The 19,849-nt window shown below is 44.6% G+C and overlaps 1 protein-coding gene across 2 annotated transcripts in view; it reads right to left on the bottom strand.

Moving 5' to 3' along the window:
- The window catches only part of aff2 (AF4/FMR2 family, member 2), a 518,040-nt gene that overhangs the window by 184,991 nt on the left and 313,200 nt on the right, over positions 1-19,849 (bottom strand). For both annotated transcript variants that reach the window (XM_078211764.1, XM_078211763.1), the window contains exons 5-7: positions 13,266-13,352; positions 10,294-10,330; positions 9,996-10,047 (exon numbers count right to left, since the gene is read on the bottom strand). In XM_078211764.1, coding sequence (XP_078067890.1) covers positions 9,996-10,047; positions 10,294-10,330; positions 13,266-13,352 — 176 coding nt within the window. The remainder of the gene's footprint in view (positions 1-9,995; positions 10,048-10,293; positions 10,331-13,265; positions 13,353-19,849) is intronic.

The raw sequence follows: 19,849 nt of genomic DNA, 5'->3' as shown, positions 1-19,849 counted from the left end.
AACTGGCAAAATCTGTGCACTGAGGGACCACTTTGACAAACATTGTGGTGGCTCATTAAGTCCTGACGCCTGCTGCTCCTCGTAACTCACGAACATAATAGAATTAATTTTGAAGGGGATTGCATTTGAAGTCATAAAATGAAGAGTGCAAGTTTAAGACGTTCAGACTGAAAAGAGAGATAACAATCTCGACTGCAATGCTGGACTCCATTTCAAGCTTGTCAACTCCCAGCATAGGTCAAAAGGCACTCTTATGAGAGACACGTATTAGGCTCCTGATCATCGTCAGGAGAAAATTGCTGCAACAAATCTTTAGGTTTGGGACGAGCGCATCTTCAAAGCAAAATCCTTTGCCTCCTGCAGAGTTTACAAAGGGCAGCCCGTGATTTAAAGCCAGCCACCATTTGGAACCCGGTACCATTGTGATTGTTCGCCTAGCCTGCGGCATCAGTCTTTGGAGTTGCGTCTCCAAGTGCTTGGCTTGGCCCTTGGCCATCTCATATCGCAGTCAGTACATCAGTGTTTCAGACTGCATGCCTAAACTGATTTAAAATTCATGGCAACAAGTGTGCTTTACTTCTAATCAAGGGCGATCGGTTACTGTTTTTTTCCAACATAAAAAAATCCGAGGAAGGGAAGAAAGATTTCTCTCAGGCAAAGGCCCAGATTATTTCAATTAGGGAGATGTCATTGCCAATCGCACCAAACTTCTCTTGCAGAGTTCATTGCTTCTCGGAGAGTTTTAAGTTTCTTCCTGCTTCTTCAAAGATTTAATTTTCGAGATACCGTTGCCACGGAAACAACTGGGAATTTAAATCCAGGGCTGAGGGTCAATCTGGGCCAACAACTTGAGTTGCTTCTCAGCCCCACAGATACTGCCAGACAAAGGAACGAACTGCAACTTAGTCCAAGTACAAAAAAAAGGCCACACATCCTGCTCCAAGAAAAACGAAAGATTGATTTTCAGCAGCAGGGCACGGCAGAGGCTGGAAATCCCAAGTGAAAATATAAAATATGCAAGGAATAAGGTGCTGGAAATACCCGGCAGATCGGGCAGCACTTGTGGAGAGGAGCAGAGGTAACGTTTCGGGGTAACGTTCCGGTGAAGGTTAATCGTCCTAGAGGATTTTCACAGTAACTTCATTGCAGTGTTAATGTAAGCCTACTTGTGACACTAATAAATAAACTTGGACATAATCATGGACCCAAAGTATTAACTATCTTTCTCTCCACAGATTCTGTCTGACCTGCTGGGATTGATTTTAAAGTAAAGTTTATTCATTAGTGTCACAAGTAGGCTTACATTAACATAGCAATGACGTTACTGTGAAAACAATCCCTCCCTCCTGATGCAAAAAACAAAACAAAGTTTAAAGTTTATTTATTATTGTCAGAAGTAGGCTAATATTAACACTGCAATGAAGTTACTGTGAAAATCCCCTAGTCGCCACACTCCGGCGTCTGTAGGGTTACACTGAGGGAGAATTTAGCATGGCCAATGCTAGAATGCACAAAATGCTAACCAGCACGTCGTTTAGACTGTGGGAGGAGACCAGAGCACCCAGAGGGAACACACACAGAGATGGGGAGAATGTGCAGACTCTGCACAGTCACCCAAGGCTGGAATTGAACCCGGCTCCCTGGCACTGTGAGGCAGCACTGCTAACCACTGTGCCACCGTGCTGCCACATTTTCACTGTCGTTTTTGTGACTATTGAGCACGGTGGCACAGTGTTTTCAAAACTGGCACCAGGAAAGTGCAATCGATCACTTTATGATACAAGAATTCTGATATTTAAAGTTGAAATGTTCCCGCCAACCATCATAACTATTCCAAATACCAATGACAATCAGATGTTCCTCACACCCAGCGTTGCTATAGTGCAATTAGATGAAAATTAGTCAGCTGATATGAGACAAGAAGGCAAGTAGTTAAACCGAGAGTGCGGTGGGACATGAGCATGTGACACACTGTGGGTGTCCCTAAAACTGCTCTACTTTAAGTAAATGCTCGCACAAAAGAAGATTATAGAATTAATTAGGCTGGTGTTTAATGGAGATGACGGGGGGGGGTCTGATCTGATGGCTGGAGAGTCAGCTTTGCGTCGCGTCTCTTTGGGATGGACCAGTCAGGCCAGCGGCGAGCTCTCTCTGAGATCGAGGACCCTGGGGCAGAGGTCCCACCTGCCAATAGCTGCCGGCCAATCAGAGGCAAGCATTGAACGGCAGTACCATGTGGGATACGACGGCTGTCATTGCCACCCCAGGCCCATTATTGTTGCCAGATCCCAGGCCACAGGTTTGTGATGGTAGAAGGGGTTTGGGGAGAGAGATGTGCCAGCAAGGGCAAGGTGACTCTCAGCGGGGTCCTCTGCTTCCCACTGCTGGGTCCCTAAATTAGGCTTTCGAACGAGGGATGCCCGATAGCCCAGAAGCAACCTACATGGGTTTGTTTGTTGTGTTTGTTCCCTGGATGGCAAGAGCCCTGCCTGCTGCTGCATTAAATACCAGGCAGAGGCCCTTATCTGGGCATTAATTACCTATTTCAGGATCTCAACTAGCAGCAGGGAAGGAAGGCCATCCATAGGATTTCCTGCCATGGTGGACATGGGAAAGCAGTGGGGTCCCCATCCATCCTCTCCCACCTGATTATATGCTAAGCTTGCAACCAAGCTCCCACAGGGGAGGCCACTAAATTCCATCCTTGGTTTCTATGGTGAGTGGGCGACAGGAATATTCCCACTGAAATTTTAATTTTTTGCGTCCATTTGACGTATTTTTCCAGTGTTTTGCAATTTACAGTGGGAGTGCTGATTGCATTTTTAGATCTAAAAGAATAAAGCATTTTTGCTCAATGTCATTGAAAACGATCCCCAAATTATCATCTTGGGGAGCGAACTCCTGGGGCCTGGGTTAACAGACCATTCATTCCTAGAATCAAATTGCATGCGTAATCAGTAAGTGTGCCCTTCTTTCCGGGGATTAGTAACTTTCTGTTCATTCCTACAGTACCCAGAGTGGTCCTTTAATAATATAGGACTGATGACATGAATGACCATCTGACAGAGTGAAGTCTCATAATCGCAGTGCATTATTACTGAATTTACCCTCTTATATTACAACATTACACTTCAAAAAGATGCTGTTGACAGTGTGATGTTACTGTACCTTTAAGGAATGTATTTGAGTCATGTTTCTTGTGCAGGATCTGTTTTAGCAGTTTGTTTTATTATCGGTGCCATTTTGTCTGCATCCAGCAGTCCTGTTGTTACTGCAGCAGCATAATTGGTCCCAATTACAAGAGTGTTTTTTTAAATCTGGGCTAATTCTGTTCTGTTATTTTAGTGTTGTCCCCTAGGGCTTTGCAGAGTTGGGCTTGATTAGGTTGATTGACGGAAAATTCATGTGACTGGGTGGAGCTAGGCTTACACAGAGAACTCACGCTCAGATGCACTGCTTGGGATAGTCAGAGAGCAGTGCAATGCCTCTCTTTCTTTCCCTGGATTTTGAGACTGGGAACTGCCAGGAAATGAGTCTCTTTCTCTGAGATTCTGCTGCTTGAAGGTAGATCTAACTCTGAAAACTGCTGTATAGGAGTCAGAAGGCAGGTGTCTTTGTGTATCTGTCCAGAGGGGTTAAAAGGCTGGAAAGTAGCACCACATGGGCATATCTATTTTGTTCTGATTCTTAGAGGGATTTATATCTATGTGGATACTGCTTACATTAGAACTATAGAGCTAGCTTGTTGTTAAGAATATACCTTCTCATGTTTAAGTATTTCCAGTTGGTAAGAGATATACACATACATTTTGTTAACAACTGTGTTGTTAAAAATAACATTTGTTTTAATAAAAGCTCCCTAGTAGGTCAATTGAGTATATCTGAAGCAAAACACCTTATGGTCACCCTAATGTCAAAATTTAAATAAAGTTGGGATCTAGGTTAACTCCATAACATACCTTGGAGTTTTTGACCTGGTCCTTAACAATTGTGAAGTGCTTTGGGATGTCCAGATGTCAAGAATGACTCTATAAGAATGCAAGTTCTTTCCCTCGCCCATCTCTAGGCAGAGACTCCCAATGGACAACACATGTCCCAGATCCAGTAGTATGAGTCCTGTCTGAAATAGTAAGGGAGCCACAATTTGGTGGATCAATCTAAACTCTACCAAGACCCATGCTGCAACAGAAAGGCAGCTTTATCTGGAACTATAGAATGGAACTGAATAGAATCGCAAAATAATATAGCATAGAAGGAGGCCATTCTGCCTTTCGAGACCCCTCTTGTCTCTTTCAAAGCGCAATTCCTCTATCCAGCTCTTTCCATATATTCCTGCAACATTTTGTCCTTCAAATATTTATCCAATTTTCTTTCGAAGACTGCTAATGACTCTGTATCCATCGCCCTATCAGGCAATGCATTCCAAATTCTAACCACTCATTGGGGAAACTTTTCTTCCCCCGAACATCCCTTCTGATTCTTTTGGAAATCACCATAAATCTATACCCCCTTATTGCCACTTCAACCTTTCAAAACAGTTTCTCTTCATTTATTCTATCTAAACCTCATGATTTCCGATATCTCTATGAAATCTCCATTTAACCTTTCAAAGAACTTGTGCCCCTGTAATTGTCACTTCTGCCCCGGGAAAAAGCTTCCAACTCTTCACCTGATCTATACCCCTCATAATTTTATAAACTTCTATCAGATCGTCCCTCTCCGTCTTTCAAGGGAGAACAATCCCAGTTTATTCAATCTCTCCTCATAGCTAACACCCTCCATATCAGGCAACATCCTGGTAAACCTTTTCTGTACTCTTTCCTACTGTAATGACAATGATCCCAGCTTCTCCACTCTATCCATGTCACTGTAATCACTCATCTGGAACTATTCTAGTACATCTATTCCATAGTCTCTCCAAAGTCTTCACTTGCTCCTGCAAGTAATGTTGCTTAGCATTGGACACAGCACTCCTGCTGGTGTGGATGAGATATTTCAGAGTGTCTATTGACACTGCTGTGTCAGCCAATGAGGTGGAGCAAGGCCAACAGTAGAGCTCACAGCAATCCCTCTATTTATTCAGCAAACAACAAAGTATCTATGTCTATTCGTGTAGTCAATTTTTTAATATATTCTTATTCCATGGGATCTCAGCCTTTGTTGGCAAGTCCAACATTTGGTGTGAGTCCTTAATTGCCCGTGGACTCTCTGGCTTGCTAAACCATTCCAGAGAACAGTTGAGAATCGATCACAATGCTGTGGGTCTGGAATCACATGTTCGCCAGACTGGGTAAAGATGGCAGATTTCCTTCCCTGAATCACGTTAGTGAATCAAATGGCTTTCTATAACAATTGATGATAACTGTGAAGGTCGCCATTACCAAGACTAGCTTTATATTCCCGATGTATTAAATTTCATGTGAATCCATGTCCTCAGAGTATTAGCCTGGGCCTTTGCAATATTAGTCCCATTACCACAATATTAGTGACATTACCACAATGCCTAAGTTAACTCCAAAACATACCTTGGAGTTTTTGACCTGGTCCTTAACAATTGTGAAGTGCTTTGGGATGTCCACATATCAAGAATGGCTCTATAAGAATGCAAGTTCTTTCCCTCGCCCATCTCCAGGCAGAGACTCCCAATGGACAACACAAGTCCCAATTCCAGTAGTATGAGTACTGTCGGAAATAGTAAGGGAGCCATAATTCGGTGGATAAATCCAGGCTCTTCCAAGGCCCATGCTGCAACAGAAAGGCAGTTTTACCTGGAACCATAGAATGGAACGGAATAGGATCGCAAAATAGTATAGCATAGAAGGAGGCCATTGTCTCCTATTTAAAAAGAGCCCCTACGAACTACAGCAAACAAAATTTGTGATGAAACTACAGCAACTTCTCTCAATACAAGCAAGAGTATATCTCCAGCAGTATGCAGTGAGTTGCAGGAATGGTTAAATAATAAAGATTATGGCCGGAATTCTCCCATCCCGCCCACCACTTGAATTCTAGAGGGGTGGAGCATGTAAAGGTCCATTGAAGCCAGGCAGAATTCTCCAGTTTTCAGGCGAGCGCGGCCAGAGAAGCCCGCCCCAGGTATGTAAAATTAATCTCAGTCACTTACAGCACTGTGGTCTCCAGGGCTCATTGCGGGGAGGCAGCGGAGGGTGGGGGAGGGGGATGACCCACTCATTCCCATTAAGCTGAGAACCGGATTGTCACCGTAAGCAGCCAAAATCTTGCCATTAACAATTCCAGCACAATCAGCTCCCAGTCTAATCAGAATAATGATGGTGGTGGCAGATGGAGTAAGTCTGCCAGGAATTTTTACAACCTTTGTTCTGAGTGGTCTCAACAGCCAACACAGATCTTCATTAAAAAAAAAATTCTCATTATCAGAGCCATTCAAATCAAAGTTTATTGTTACGGACTCTCTCATGGTTCTGTGTTCATTGTCGTCATAGCTATTCTCGGCTCAGTTTACTTTATATAAAGACAAGTAATCATGTGTGTGGTGATTCTGTTTGAAATAAGAAACTACTGATTACATTCTGGCTTTAATGTTAATGTTGTACTGAATGTTGTATTTAGTGTTTGACTCCACTAAATACATCGCAACTATGAAATGAAAACTCATTAGTGTCCAAGAGCTGACAAGGCACGCTTTAAACCACAACAAGAAGCGACATCAATGTACTAGTTGCGATTTTCCGGCCGCTCGCGTTCCAAGACCAGAAATCTTGAGGTCAATGGACCTTTACATGGTCTGCCAAATTTTCTGTCCCGCCCGCGTGTGAAATAAATACTGTGACATAAGGACCGATTTTCTAATGGAATTTCCCCACAGAGAAGCAGTGCTCCTCGGGAATTTTGATCTGTAAATCTGTGCCTTGATTTTCCAGTCATCTGAATCGACAGACGGAAAGTTAGGTCTTGTGATTTCCAGCTCTCTGCTCCCAGCAGGTCTGACTCTTCATTGGGAGTGCTCGGCATGGAGAGTTGGGCCTACAGTGAGATGGTCAAGTAGACTGACCTTGACGTGACATGGTGGGACCCCCCCTCCCCACCCGCCGTGCATGTTTCCCCCGCGACGGGGCTGGTGAGCCAATGAAATCTCCGTTCACTATCTCTAGAATCTCGTTGGGGGAACAACAAGACTGGAGGCAACTGAAAATTTTAAAACTGAGTTTGATAGATTTTTGTTGGGTATGGAACAGCTACAAGGCAAGGTGGGTAAATGGGACTAGTATGCTGATCAGCCATGATTTAATTCCTTCGCTGTCCATGGGTCAAAATCCTGCGACTCCCTCCCTAACAGCACAATGGGTGTACCTACACAACATGGACTGCAGCAGTTCAAGAAGGCAGCTCACCACCACCTTCTCAAGGACAATTAGGGATTGGCAATAAATACTGGCTGAGCCAGTGATGCTGATGTCCTGTGAAAGAATATAAAAAATTAAGGCAGTGGTATAGTGGTATCGTCATTGGACTAGAAATCCAGAGAGCCAGGATAATAATCTGAGGACCCAGGTTCGAATCCCACCATGGCAGATGATGGAATTTGAATTCAATAAAAAATATCTGGAATTAAGAATCAATCGATGACCATGAAACCATTGTCGATTGTCGTAAAAACCCATCTGGTTCACTCATGTCCTTGAGGGAAGGAAATCTGAACCTCTTACCCAATTTGGCCTACATGTGACTCCAGAGCCACAGCAGTGTGGTCGACTCTTCAAGCACCTTCTAAACTGGCCATCTCAGCCACTCAGTTCCAGGGCAATTGGGGATGAGCAATAAATGCTGACCCAGCCAGTAATGCCCACATATCATGAATGAATAAAATAAATGGTGGATGGGCTGAATGGCCTAATCCTGTTCCTATGTTCCATTTGTTCTGAGTTAATTGGGATGTGTTTAGAACATTAATTTGGGTCTGCTTAGACCAGCCAACAATAGGCAGAGTGCAAGAAATTAATTTCAACATGAAGAAGACAGTATAAGTGGACGATGGACAATAGGCAAAGAGTCCTTCAGACTATAAAGCAGCAGGTTGGAATCATTTGCTCATTTGCAAAGAAAGCTTCACTGTGTCAATTTCTATTTGTCCGTTTAATGTGATTTTGATAATGATGAGTTACTGTTTGGATTGAAGTTAAAGTACCTTCGCTTTGATATGTAAACTCCACATTTATGTGAAAGGCCTTTTAATTTAACCCCATTAATGTAATAGCACATGAATAATCCTGACCTTCATAGTCACACCTCAGTTCTTTTCCATATCTCTATTCATCTCATTACTCTGCATTCAACCGACTTTTTAAAGCATCTTTGAATTGCTTCCTTTCCAATATTATTTCATTGACAGTTTGTACATTTCATTCAGTGTGCATCTGAAGCTGCTTAACATCAGAGCTCAAACGAGGTCTTCAAGATTATGAAGAGGTTTGAAAGAGTATACGTCAAGAAGATCACTCCACTTGTGGACAAGATCTGAGCTAGTAAATATAAGATATCTACTCATAAATCTTCCAGGGATTTCAAGTGATACTTCTTTCACCAGAGAGCGGTGAGAAGGTGAAACTCACTATCACAGGAGTAGTTGAGACAAATACCATAAAACCACAAGATGTAGAAGCAGAAGTAGGCTATTTGGTCCAAAGAGTTGGCTACGTCATTCAATGAGATCATGATTGATCTGAAATTATAATCCTCAACTCCATCTGAGCCTTATCCCCATAATCATTGATTCCCTTACTGATTAAAAATCTGTCTATCTCATCCTCGAACATACTTAACGATTCAGCCTCCATAGCCTCTGCGGAAAAGAATTCCACAAATTCAATACCCTCTGAGGGAAGAAATTCCTCATCATCTCTGTCTTAAATGGGCGACCCCTTGGTCTGAGACAGTGCTATCTGGTCCTAGACTCTCCCACAAGGGGAAACAACCTCTCAGCATTTACTCTGTCAAGCCCCCTGAGAATCCTATATGTCTCAATAAGGTCACCCCTCATTTGATTTGATTTGATTTGATTTGTTATTGACACATGTATTAGTATACAATGAAAAGTATTATTTCTTGCATACCATTCATAGAGAAGGAAAGGAGAGAGTGCAGAATGTAGTGTTACAGACATAACTAGGGTGTAGAGAAAGATCAACTTAATGCGAGGTAGGTCCATTCAAAAGTCTGATGGCAGCAGGGAAGAAGTTGTTCTTGAGTTGGTTGGTATGTGACCTCAGACTTTTGTATCTTCTTCTGACGGAAGAAAATGGAAGAGAGAATGTCCAGGGTGCGTGGGGTCCTTAATTTTCCTGGCTTCTTTTCTGAGGCAGTGGGAAGGAATTCTTCTAGGGAATGCAAAGGAGGGAGTGTGGAATGGAAGGATATGGTGAACATTGGCATTTTTGTTTATTTGCTCAAGGGATGTGTGCATCAGTGGCTGGGCCAGTATTTATTGCCCATCCCTAACTGCCCTTGAACTGAGTGGATTGCTCAGCCGTTTCAGAGAGTACTTTTTAAGAGTCAACCACATTACTGTGGATCTTCAGTCTGGCCAGACCAGGTAAGGGCAGCAAATTCCCTTCCTTTAAGGACATTAGGGAGCCAGATGGGTTTTTTACGACAATCAACAATGATTTCATGGTCATCAGTAGACTTTTAATTCCAGATTTTTATTGAATTCAAATCTCAACAGTTGCCATGGCAGGGTTTGAACTTAGGTTCCCAGAGAATTACCCTGGATCTTTGGATTACTAGCTTGTAGATTGGGTTGTTGGACCTCAGGTGCTCAGATGCGTTGGTCTTACCAAAAGGGGCCTAGCATGAGCACAACACATTGACTCCTTCACTCCTCAGGATCATAAGCCCTAATTAATCTTCAATACTTCTGCAACGTACTGATGAGATCATCACACTCTCAAACAGCCATCGAGAAAGTGACAAGCTTTTTTTTTAAAAGAAAAGGAATTTCAGCCAAGGGTACTCACGATTTCTGTGGTGCAGACTTTGTAGGAGGTTTTTCCTGTACATCACAGCGCTCTGGAAAGAAGCAGGCATTTGGAGTGTCACATCTTTGTTATTTTTACATAGGCCCTATCTACAGCTGTTGTGATTCCCATTGAAATTCTCCTATCAATGTGCCACAACACAGAATACTTTATCATCAGGAAATTATTCTTCCATCTTCTAAGCGTCTGCACCATGTAATTAACATTCCAATATTAAGTTTAATTACAGACAAGAGCATTAATTTGCCTTTAAAGACAAGAGGAAAAGGTGACCTACTTTGCCCATTGTACCCGGAGGTTAGATGCTGAGGCTCCTGCAAACAAAGAACATGAGACACATCAGAGCTTGCTTCCTAACCACACAGTACAAGCAAAGGAGAGGCAAGAATTTGTTCATTTAGCTTTTACGTGTAATGATTGCAGAAATTAATGACTGAAAATACAAAAGCAATTAAGCAGAACACAATGGCACTGTGTCGTACTGTTTGTGTCAGATAATTACCTGGTTGAATTAGAACTAAACACACAATTCGAACAGAATGAATATAGGATCAGGGTGACAGACTACTGCTGATGAAAGAATATCTCATGTTATGTCATCCTAACAATATCTCTTTGAAACATTTAATACAGTGTCTATTTCATTAAAGAGCAGACATCACATGCATATTAAGCGAGGGATTTCCATATTCCTTTTTATTGTGATAAATGGAAGTCTCATTTATCCTAAAAGTAGTTAAAAGCGACAAAATAGCCAGCCAAATTACAGCTTAGCAACTTAGCGTCGCCTATTCTGATGATGCAACTTGCACATTGGCACTTCTGGTATGCCTTTCTTTCTCCTCAACTGAGGATTCCCCCATCTCCTACTGCTGCACCCCTTCCGGCCACTCCTTCCCCGACCCCACCCCATTCCCGACCCCCAACATGGTTGACAGGGCTCTCAACTGTGCCCGTTCCATCTTCTGCTCGAACTCCTTTCCCTTCCTCCCAGAACCAAGGTAGAGTTTCCCTTGACCTTACTGACCTCTACATTCAATAGACCATCCTCCACTGTTTCCACTTGATGGCACCAGCAACCTCCCCTCCTCTTACGGCATTTCGAAAGGGCCATCTCCATCACAACATCTTGGTCCATTCCTCAACCAACCCGCCCCCCTCTCTTCCCATAGCAAGTGTAGGAGATGCTAAACCAGCCCTTTTCACCCTCTCTCTGCTCACTCTCCAAAACTCCAAACACACTTGTAAGCAAAACTGTGATCCACATGCACTGGTTTCAAATTACTATACTGTATTTTTTGCTGACAATGTTCTATACTGGGGAGAACAAACGCAGATTGGGCAAATGCATTGTGGAACATCTTCTTTCAGTTTGCAACTGATGGCCTGTCATTCTGATCCTCCCTCTTGCTCTCAGACTGAACTCCCTGTCCTCAGCCTCCTCAGTGTTCCAGTGAAGCTCCCTAGCTTTTGATTAGCAATTCCCAACTCAACTTCGAGTTCAACAATTTCAGACAGTAACGTATTCTCCATTTTGTTTCCTTTCTCTTTGTAGGATTTGGTTTTGCTCTTGTTTTTCTCCTGTTTTTGCTGTCAGCTCATCATAGAATCCCTACAGTGCAGAAGAGGCCTTTCAGCCCATCGAGTCTGCACCGACTCTGACAGAGTGTCTTATCCTGGCCCTTTCCCCTGCCCTATCTCCATTATCCCGCCACTTACCATGGCCAATCCACTGAACGTACACACATCTTTGAACACTATGGGACAATTTAGAATGGTCAATCCACCTAACCGGCACATCTTTGGACTGTGGGAGGAAACCGGAGCACCCGGAGGAAACCCACGCAGACACAAGGATGAATATGTAAACCACTGTGCCACCCACCATTATTCTGCCCTTCACCGCTCCTCTGGGCAAATCTTTTGTGCCTTTACTTTTTTCATTACTCCTCCTTTTGGCTCTACACCATCATGTTTTTTTCAATTAGTCTCTCCTGTCATCAAAGGACTGGCGTGCGAGTCAAGGTTTCTGACTTGCAGCACTCATGAAGCATAATGGCCAGAAAATCGGAAGCACTATGAATGGGGTCTTGTCTATCTCCAACTCCAGGATCTACACATCCTGTCAAGCAAAGATCCACTGGGATCTGAATCTCCAAATATTGACCCTAAGGTGGCAAATATAACCAGACGCAGAAATTTCATGCAGAAATACCTCTGATGTATTATTTGCATCACTCTTGTCTAAAGCCCATCTCCGAAACCTTCCATTGGAAGGATATCTCATAGAAAATCATAGAAACCCTACAGTGCAGAAGGAGGCCATTCGGCCCATCGAGTCTGCACCGACCACAATCCCACCCAGGCCCTACCCCGACATATTTACCCGCTAATCCCTCTAACCTACACATCCTAGGACTCTAATGGGCAATTTTTAACCTGGCCAATCAACCTAACCCGCACATCTTTGGACTGTGGGAGGAAACCGGAGCACCCGGAGGAAACCCACGCAGACACGAGGAGAATGTGCAAACTCCACACAGACAGTGACCCGAGCCGGGAATCGAACCCGGGACCCTGGAGCTGTGAAGCAGCAGTGCTAACCACTGTGCTACCGTGCCGCATCTGGATGGTAGGATGGGAAGAGGTTCAGGTGGAGCATAAACACCAGCATAGACCAAGTGGACTAAATGGCCTGTTTGTGTGTTGCAAATTCTGCGTAATTCAATGTATTTCTTTGGCCCATGTTGCATGGATAGTCCAAGCTACTATGAAGGATTCAGTCCAAGGACAATGGCAGTAATCAATTTCTATATAAAACCTTGATATTGTAGCCCAATGTGAGGCTAGAACTAAACCTGTTTCAATTCTAAAACCGAGTTGCTGTCAAAAGGTGTTACTTCTAACACGTTTCCCACTCCTGATTGGCACTGTGGTTAGCACTGCTGCCTCACAGCGTCAGGGACCCGGGTTCAATTCCCGGCTTGGGTCACTGTCTGTGTGGAGTTTGCACGTTCTCCCCATGTTTGCGTGCTCCAGTTTCCTCCCACAGTCCGAAAGACGTGCTGATTAGGCGCATTGGCCATGCTAAATCCTCCGTCAGTGTACGCAAACAGGCACCAAAGTCTGGCAACGAGGGGATTTTCACAGTAACTTCATTACAGTGTTAATGGAAGCCTACTTGTGACACGAATAAAATAAACTTTAAATCCGTCAGATTAAATCCGGCCTCAAACAGCAGATCCCTACCTTGTTTGGGATGGGGAACTTAGTTGGTTCAGCCTTGCCAGGTGTGTGTATGGCTGTTAAGGGAGGCGGCCACGAATGTGTCATCTCCTGCAGCGAAAAAAAAACAGAACAATTTCACAGATCTATTTGTGACCCATTTCACGTTGCATTGTCTGCGTATTGTTGTAACCATTGTAACAGTCCCCGATAGACACCTCACTGCTCAAAGCGCACCCTCTTGATATCACTGTAACGACATGCAGAGCCATACCTTACTGTTACATTTTTTTGCTATTTGCCCTGTGATTATTCTGTACGCGTGGAGTATTGGTGATGAGTTATTCCTTCTTACACAGCTGGCTCCAATACTTCAAAAGTATAGCAATTAAAAGAAAAAGAGATTTAACTAAAAGCTATATCCTATTTCTTCTAAATGTGCTGATGATATGGGACACTAAGCTGTCACAGGCACTTTGCATAAATGAGATACTTTCTACTCAAAGCTCCATTAGATGTGTGGGCGAGAACCATACAGTCCTCTGCTGTGTGTTGCTGCAGGCTAATGATATACGGTCTCCAGAATCTAAAATCGGCTTTGTTCTTGGAAGACAGTTTCTACTGAGCTCTGTCACAGCCTTTGTTTAGTGTTATTAAACATGTTCCCATCTATTCGATAAACTTACCTAACACCAATAAAGCCTGGCTTAAAAGGCATTGCGTTTCTGTGCTAAACTCTACATTGGTGAGACTGAATGATTTGGCAGGTGGAGTGCAGACACCATAATGGTGATCGCCAACCTAATGGCTTCACTCTTGTGTCAAACTCAACTGTGTGAATGTAACTAAAGAACCGAGACGAGCTGAGTTCTTCTTGGCACTTTCTCATTTTTTTCCCCTGTTTAAGAAGCATGGTGATGCACAAAATGACTCAACAGACATTGCAGGTAGCGCAGTGCGTATGCATTGGAATGTCATGCTATTGAAATGTTGTATGTGGTCTCCAGGTGGGCCATTCACCCACTGGCATCTTCTCGATTCCGGCGTGGCTGTGTAAACAGGTGAAAAGCAAAGGGGAGACGTGTCAGCCATACTTACACGTGTCAATTTGAACACGTTGCCTCCGAATAGGTTTGGTGTGATCAAGACCAACTCCAGCATCTGAGCACACCATCTAGGCTGACTTTACTGTGTGGTACGAAGGAAGGCTTGCTTTTTTAGAAGTCATCTTTAAATGAGATGGCACAGTGGTTAGCACTGCTGCCTCACAGCGCCAGGGACCCGGGTTCAATTCTGGTCTTGGGTGACTGTCTGTGCAGAGTCTGCATGTTCTCCCCATGTCTGCGTGGGTTTCCTTTTCCCGAGGGTGCTCCAGTTTCCTCCCACAGTCTAAAGATGTGCAGGTTAGGTTGATTGTCCATGCGAAATTGCCCCTTAGTGTCAGTGGGACCAGCAGGATAAATATGTGGGATTACGGGGATAGAGCCTGGGTGGGATTGTTGTCGGTGCAGGCTTGATGGGCTGAATGGCCACATTCTGCACTGTAGGGATTCTATATCTATGTCTAAATGGAGGCCCTTTTCCTGGTTGGTGTTAAAGATGTGGAGATGCCGGCGTTGGACTGGGGTAAACACAGTAAGAGTTTTAACAACACCAAGTTAAAGTCCAACAGGTTTATTTGGTAGCAAATGCCATTAGCTTTCGGAGTGCTGTTCCTTCGTCAGATGGAGTGGATATCCACTCACTTACTTTTGGGGGAATCTTATTGAATACCAATACCAATTTGTCCATAAAATGTGAGTGACCATATTTAATTGCGACAAGCAATTTCATTTGATTTGATTTGATTTATTACTGTCACATGCATTAGTATACAGTGAAAAGAATTGTTTCTTGCACACTGTACAGACAAAGCATACCGTACATAGAGAAGAAAAGGAGAGGGTGCAGAATGTAGTCTTACAATCTTAGCTAGAGTGTAGAGAAAGATCAACTTAATATTGACTGTGATGGATTTTTCAGACATCCCGAGGAAGGACTGCACACACGTCACCAATTAAAGTCCTTCCGTTTCCTGGGTTGGTGGAAGGCTGACTCAATCCATCTTGTCCTTGGTCGTCCTGACCATTAATCGTCATCATCAGTCCCTCAAAGCGAAGAGGATGCTTGTCACAGAGTGCAGCCCATGGCAAGAACCTGTGCCTGGAGTCTTGTAACGTGAGGAGGTTGTTGCACTGCAGCTGACACACGGTTCTGGCTGACCAAGATACTCTCCCAGTCCAGTCTCACCACCGGCCTGTTGATGTATTATAAGGATTTTGCAGATTGACAATCAACCTGTTTGGCCACATTGTGAACACATCTTCCATAGCCATCTTGAAGCAGGGCTCGAACCTATAGTTCCTGCCTCAGAGCTCGACCCAGGTGCCATAAGCCATCCTCCTGACCTTTCTGTTCAGAGAGTGAAAGGCCCGAGATCTGTTTACCCGCTTACTCTCTCGTACCAGGTGATTGCCTACTGTCACCAGTAATAGTCAATTGAGTTGGAGAGCCAAAGGGCCTGTTCCAATGCTGTAATTTTCTTTGTTCTTTGTATTGACAAACTAATGGCAAACAGCCAACCCAAAGATGTATCCTTACCTAAATTTTAGTGGCTTCGAATTCAGGTATTTATTTTTCTTCATGCAAGAACATTCCCTAGCTGGCTAAAATCTACAATAAACAAACATCCTCTCATCCATTATTGTCTTATTCAAACTAAACTCGGGTGAGCTCAATGCTATTCACTGAGAGGCAGCATCAATCATGGCGGCCCTGTGAAGGGGTTGAACAAAGAGCCTTTGCTCTTGGAGCAAAATAAGCTGAATAATCCAGCTCTGAGGAAATGATGACAATGACCAGAGCGGGTGATCACCCACAATCCACCTCGCACTGCTCTAGACAGATGTTGGAGAAAACAGTCACTGTACCGTATATCATTAAAGGTCACAATAGTTTCAAACCCCCAGCCCTACTTGGTAATATTTATAAGCCGGATCACCGGTGAATCAACTTGAATTACTGTAACAAATCTGACCATTTATCTTACTGCAGCAAAAGGTTAGTTTTAGTTGTGAAATCACCATACATCTGACCTCCATTTGGTATTATCAATCACCTGAATAGCGTAGGTTAAATTATCACCGTTGTGCGGTATATCTCACGCCTACACTGCTTTGGATGGATGTCATTGTCAGCACTTCACACCTGATCGGAATCTCACCCAACCTAATTCAATAAGAGGTATTCCACGCTTTTTGGACACTTTAATTTCTCCATGGCATCACACACTTGCCAGTCCCTTCTTGACATCCGAGCACTACATGTCTAAATAATATACAGTCAGTACAAACCATGCATTTAATGTGACTGTAATTGTGGATTGCTGTTTGCGTGTGCTCAGGAACATAGTGCATGTTCAAGGACACACTCTGTGTGTGTTCAGGAACACACTCTGTGTATGTTCACCAACACACTTTGTGTGTGTTCAGCAACACTCTTTGTGTTTGTTCAGGAACACACTCTGTGTATGTTCAGGAACACACTCTGTGTATGTTCAGGAACACACTCCGTGTATGTTCAGGAACACACTCTGTGTATGTTCAGGAACACACTCTGTATATATTCAGGAACACACTCTGTGTATGTTCAGGAACACACTCTGTGTATGTTCAGGAACACACTCCGTGTATGTTCAGGAACACACTCTGTGTATGTTCAGGAACACACTTCGTGTATGTTCAGGAACACACATTGTATCTTCTCAGTTTTAACATTCACAGCCATGTTTTTCCTCCATGGCCTTGCCTCTCCCTGTCTCTAACTTCATCCATCCCCATAACCCACTGTGATCCCTCTAATCCTCCAATTGTGGCCTTTGGTGCATTCCTGATTTGCATTGTTCTGCTATTGGTGGCAATGCCTTTAGTTCCTTGAGTTCATACGCTCTGGAATTCACTCCCTAAACCTTATTATCTCCCTATCCCTCTTTCTTCATTGAAGGTGCTCCTTAACACAAACCTCCTGTCGTCTGCCCTACTGTGACTTGCTGTGGCTGATTATATATTTACCAACTCTCCTGTAATGTCCCTTGCGTGTTTTATTATATTTAATAAACTGTAGAAATAAAAATTGTTGTTGATTGAGGCGATTTCACGCTTGCACAAAATACACGGATATGGTTCTGGAATATTATGGGATGGGGCCACTGATAACGATGTCCAACTAAATGTTAAAGCCTTCCATTCATGCAGAAGTATTCAAATTCTGAATAATGTTGAAACCAGCGAACATTCCTGTTTCAGTGTAAAAAACAAGAGGCTGAAGGTTGACTGAGGCCAGTTGACAGCAAACACGTCATCCTGATGCCACTGGGTGGTCCTTGGAAAAGTTCTCCTCCCTTGTATTTGACCCTTGATACACTACTGTAAATAAATGTCTTGTTATTCCTTCCTGCTCTGGAAGGAGAGAGGACAAATCATTTCATCATCTGGTGCTTTTGAAACTGTGTAATATGCACTGTGCTCAATAGTAAATGATCGGGCAGAGAAAATAGTTTTGCTGACACATGTCCACCCAGTACACTAAGGAGGCAGCACAGCAACATCAGTGCTGCCCAGAAACCGGCCAGGACCTCAAGGTTCTAGGCCCCGCCCAGAGGACGCCCACCATGGTCATCTCAGCCAACAGTGCATGGAGGGCAGCAGACCGCCTCAACCTCAGCTGTGGATCCTGGGGCGGGTGGGAGGATGGGGGGGCTGGTAGGGGGGAGCGGAGCGGGGGGGGGGGGGAATGGGGGTGGGGGGGAAGGGCAGCTAGATGTTGCAGGAGGGTTAAGAAGAGTAAATACCTATTGGCACTTAGTGGGCGTGGGTGATACGGTTGGGTGATGGGGTGGCACAGTGGCACTGCTGCCTCATAACGGCAGGGACCCAGGTTCAATTCTGGCCTCAGGTCACCGTCTGGATGGAGTCTGTTGGGTTTCCTCCGGGTGCTCCGGTTTCCTCCCACAGCCCAAAGATGTGTAGGTTAGATTGATTGGCCATGATTAAATTGCTCCTTAGTGTCAGGGGATTAGCAGGGTAAATATGAGGGGTTGCGGGAAGAGGGCCTGGATGGGATAGTGGTCAGCGCAGACCCGATGGGCCGAATGGCCTCCATCTGCACTGTAGGGATTATGTGATTCTATGATAACAGTCACGTGTAGATGGGTCACCATTGTCATGTGGTTGTAGAAATATAAAATACATTGTGCACCCACCAAGCGTCTGCCATGTCTATTCATGCGACCACACTCGGCGAACCCCCATAAACACTTTGTGCTTCATCCATGTGGAGTGTCACAATGGCCAGGCTATGTTTCTCCCTGTTAGGGAAACCATTCTTCTTCCAGGCAGCCCCCCCTCCCCCGCCCATATTGTGCCCTCCCCAACTTTTACTCCCCCCCTCCTCCTCCCCCCCCCCCCCCCCCCACTTTAGGCACAACCCCCCCATTCATGAAGGCTGCTACAAGCCCCACATGATCAGCGCTCTTGCCTCCCTGGTCAGCGACCCTTCTCCACTGAGTTGGTATCCAAGGGCTGATGAGGAGCTCAGACCCTGCCCACCTTGGGTGTGAGATTAATGTCAGTACTGGGGCCCCTGACCTCGGACGGCCCTGTACTCGCTGAGGGTGGGTAACCTGCATTACGTGACCCACAACCCCAGCCCCGAGTTATGCTTAACTGTATCCCCCGTCTCCTCTCCAGTGTCTCCAGAGCCTTGAGCACCCTGTATGGTGATGTCATCCTGCGCGCTCACCTCTGAGATCCCCTTCGGAGGGAAGGGCACCAGGTTCACACTTCGATAGAGGTGTTGTAAATCACACCAGCTCGGCATCATTCCATCTGCCCTATAAATATTCAGTGGGTCATGCCCCCACTGCCAGGTTCAATGATGGGCAGGGGAAGAGAATTTGGCAGGTGGCTAAAAATGTTGGTTTTTAAGCTGGTGTCAATTTCCCACGGGATCTTCTGCTGGTGCCCGGCATGGCAGATCATGAAATCCTCTGGAGGCTGGCGTGAAACCTTCAATGCGATACAGGCGAAGGCCCCACCACAGTCTTCCCCCAATTCTCCGCGACGCCGGCAGGAAAATACGTCAGAAAAGAACAAGTCTGGAACAACGAGGCATGCAGAATTCGGGATCAATTTGGAGAATGCCTGGGGCTGCCTCTGGCAAATGGGATGGAGATTCGCAGCAACCCTGGAAAACCACATCAGTGGATGGAGAGGACCATCTCTCTGGTGGATCTCCCAGCTTCAGTGTCATCGTGAAGGTCCATTTTCCAGCCTCAGCATGTCCCTGGAGATCCATCTTCTCTCTCCTGAATATACATCTTCTTTGTTCAATGGTGAGTCAATGATGTTGGGAGCATTTTAAATATGGCACCCGGGTGTGATGTGTACATTCAAGCCCACTCCAAAATATGGCGTGAGAGCCGCAGATGCATAATTAATGAGATTGGGACTGGAAGATGTGGTGTGGTTTCTGCAGCAGGAAACACTACCCCTCTAAACCACCAACCCCCC

The sequence above is a fragment of the Mustelus asterias genome, chromosome 4 (genome assembly GCF_964213995.1).
Source record: "Mustelus asterias chromosome 4, sMusAst1.hap1.1, whole genome shotgun sequence".
Lineage (NCBI taxonomy): Eukaryota > Metazoa > Chordata > Chondrichthyes > Carcharhiniformes > Triakidae > Mustelus > Mustelus asterias.
Note: the sequence above shows the minus strand (reverse complement) of the source record. Positions and strands in the feature narration are given on the sequence as shown.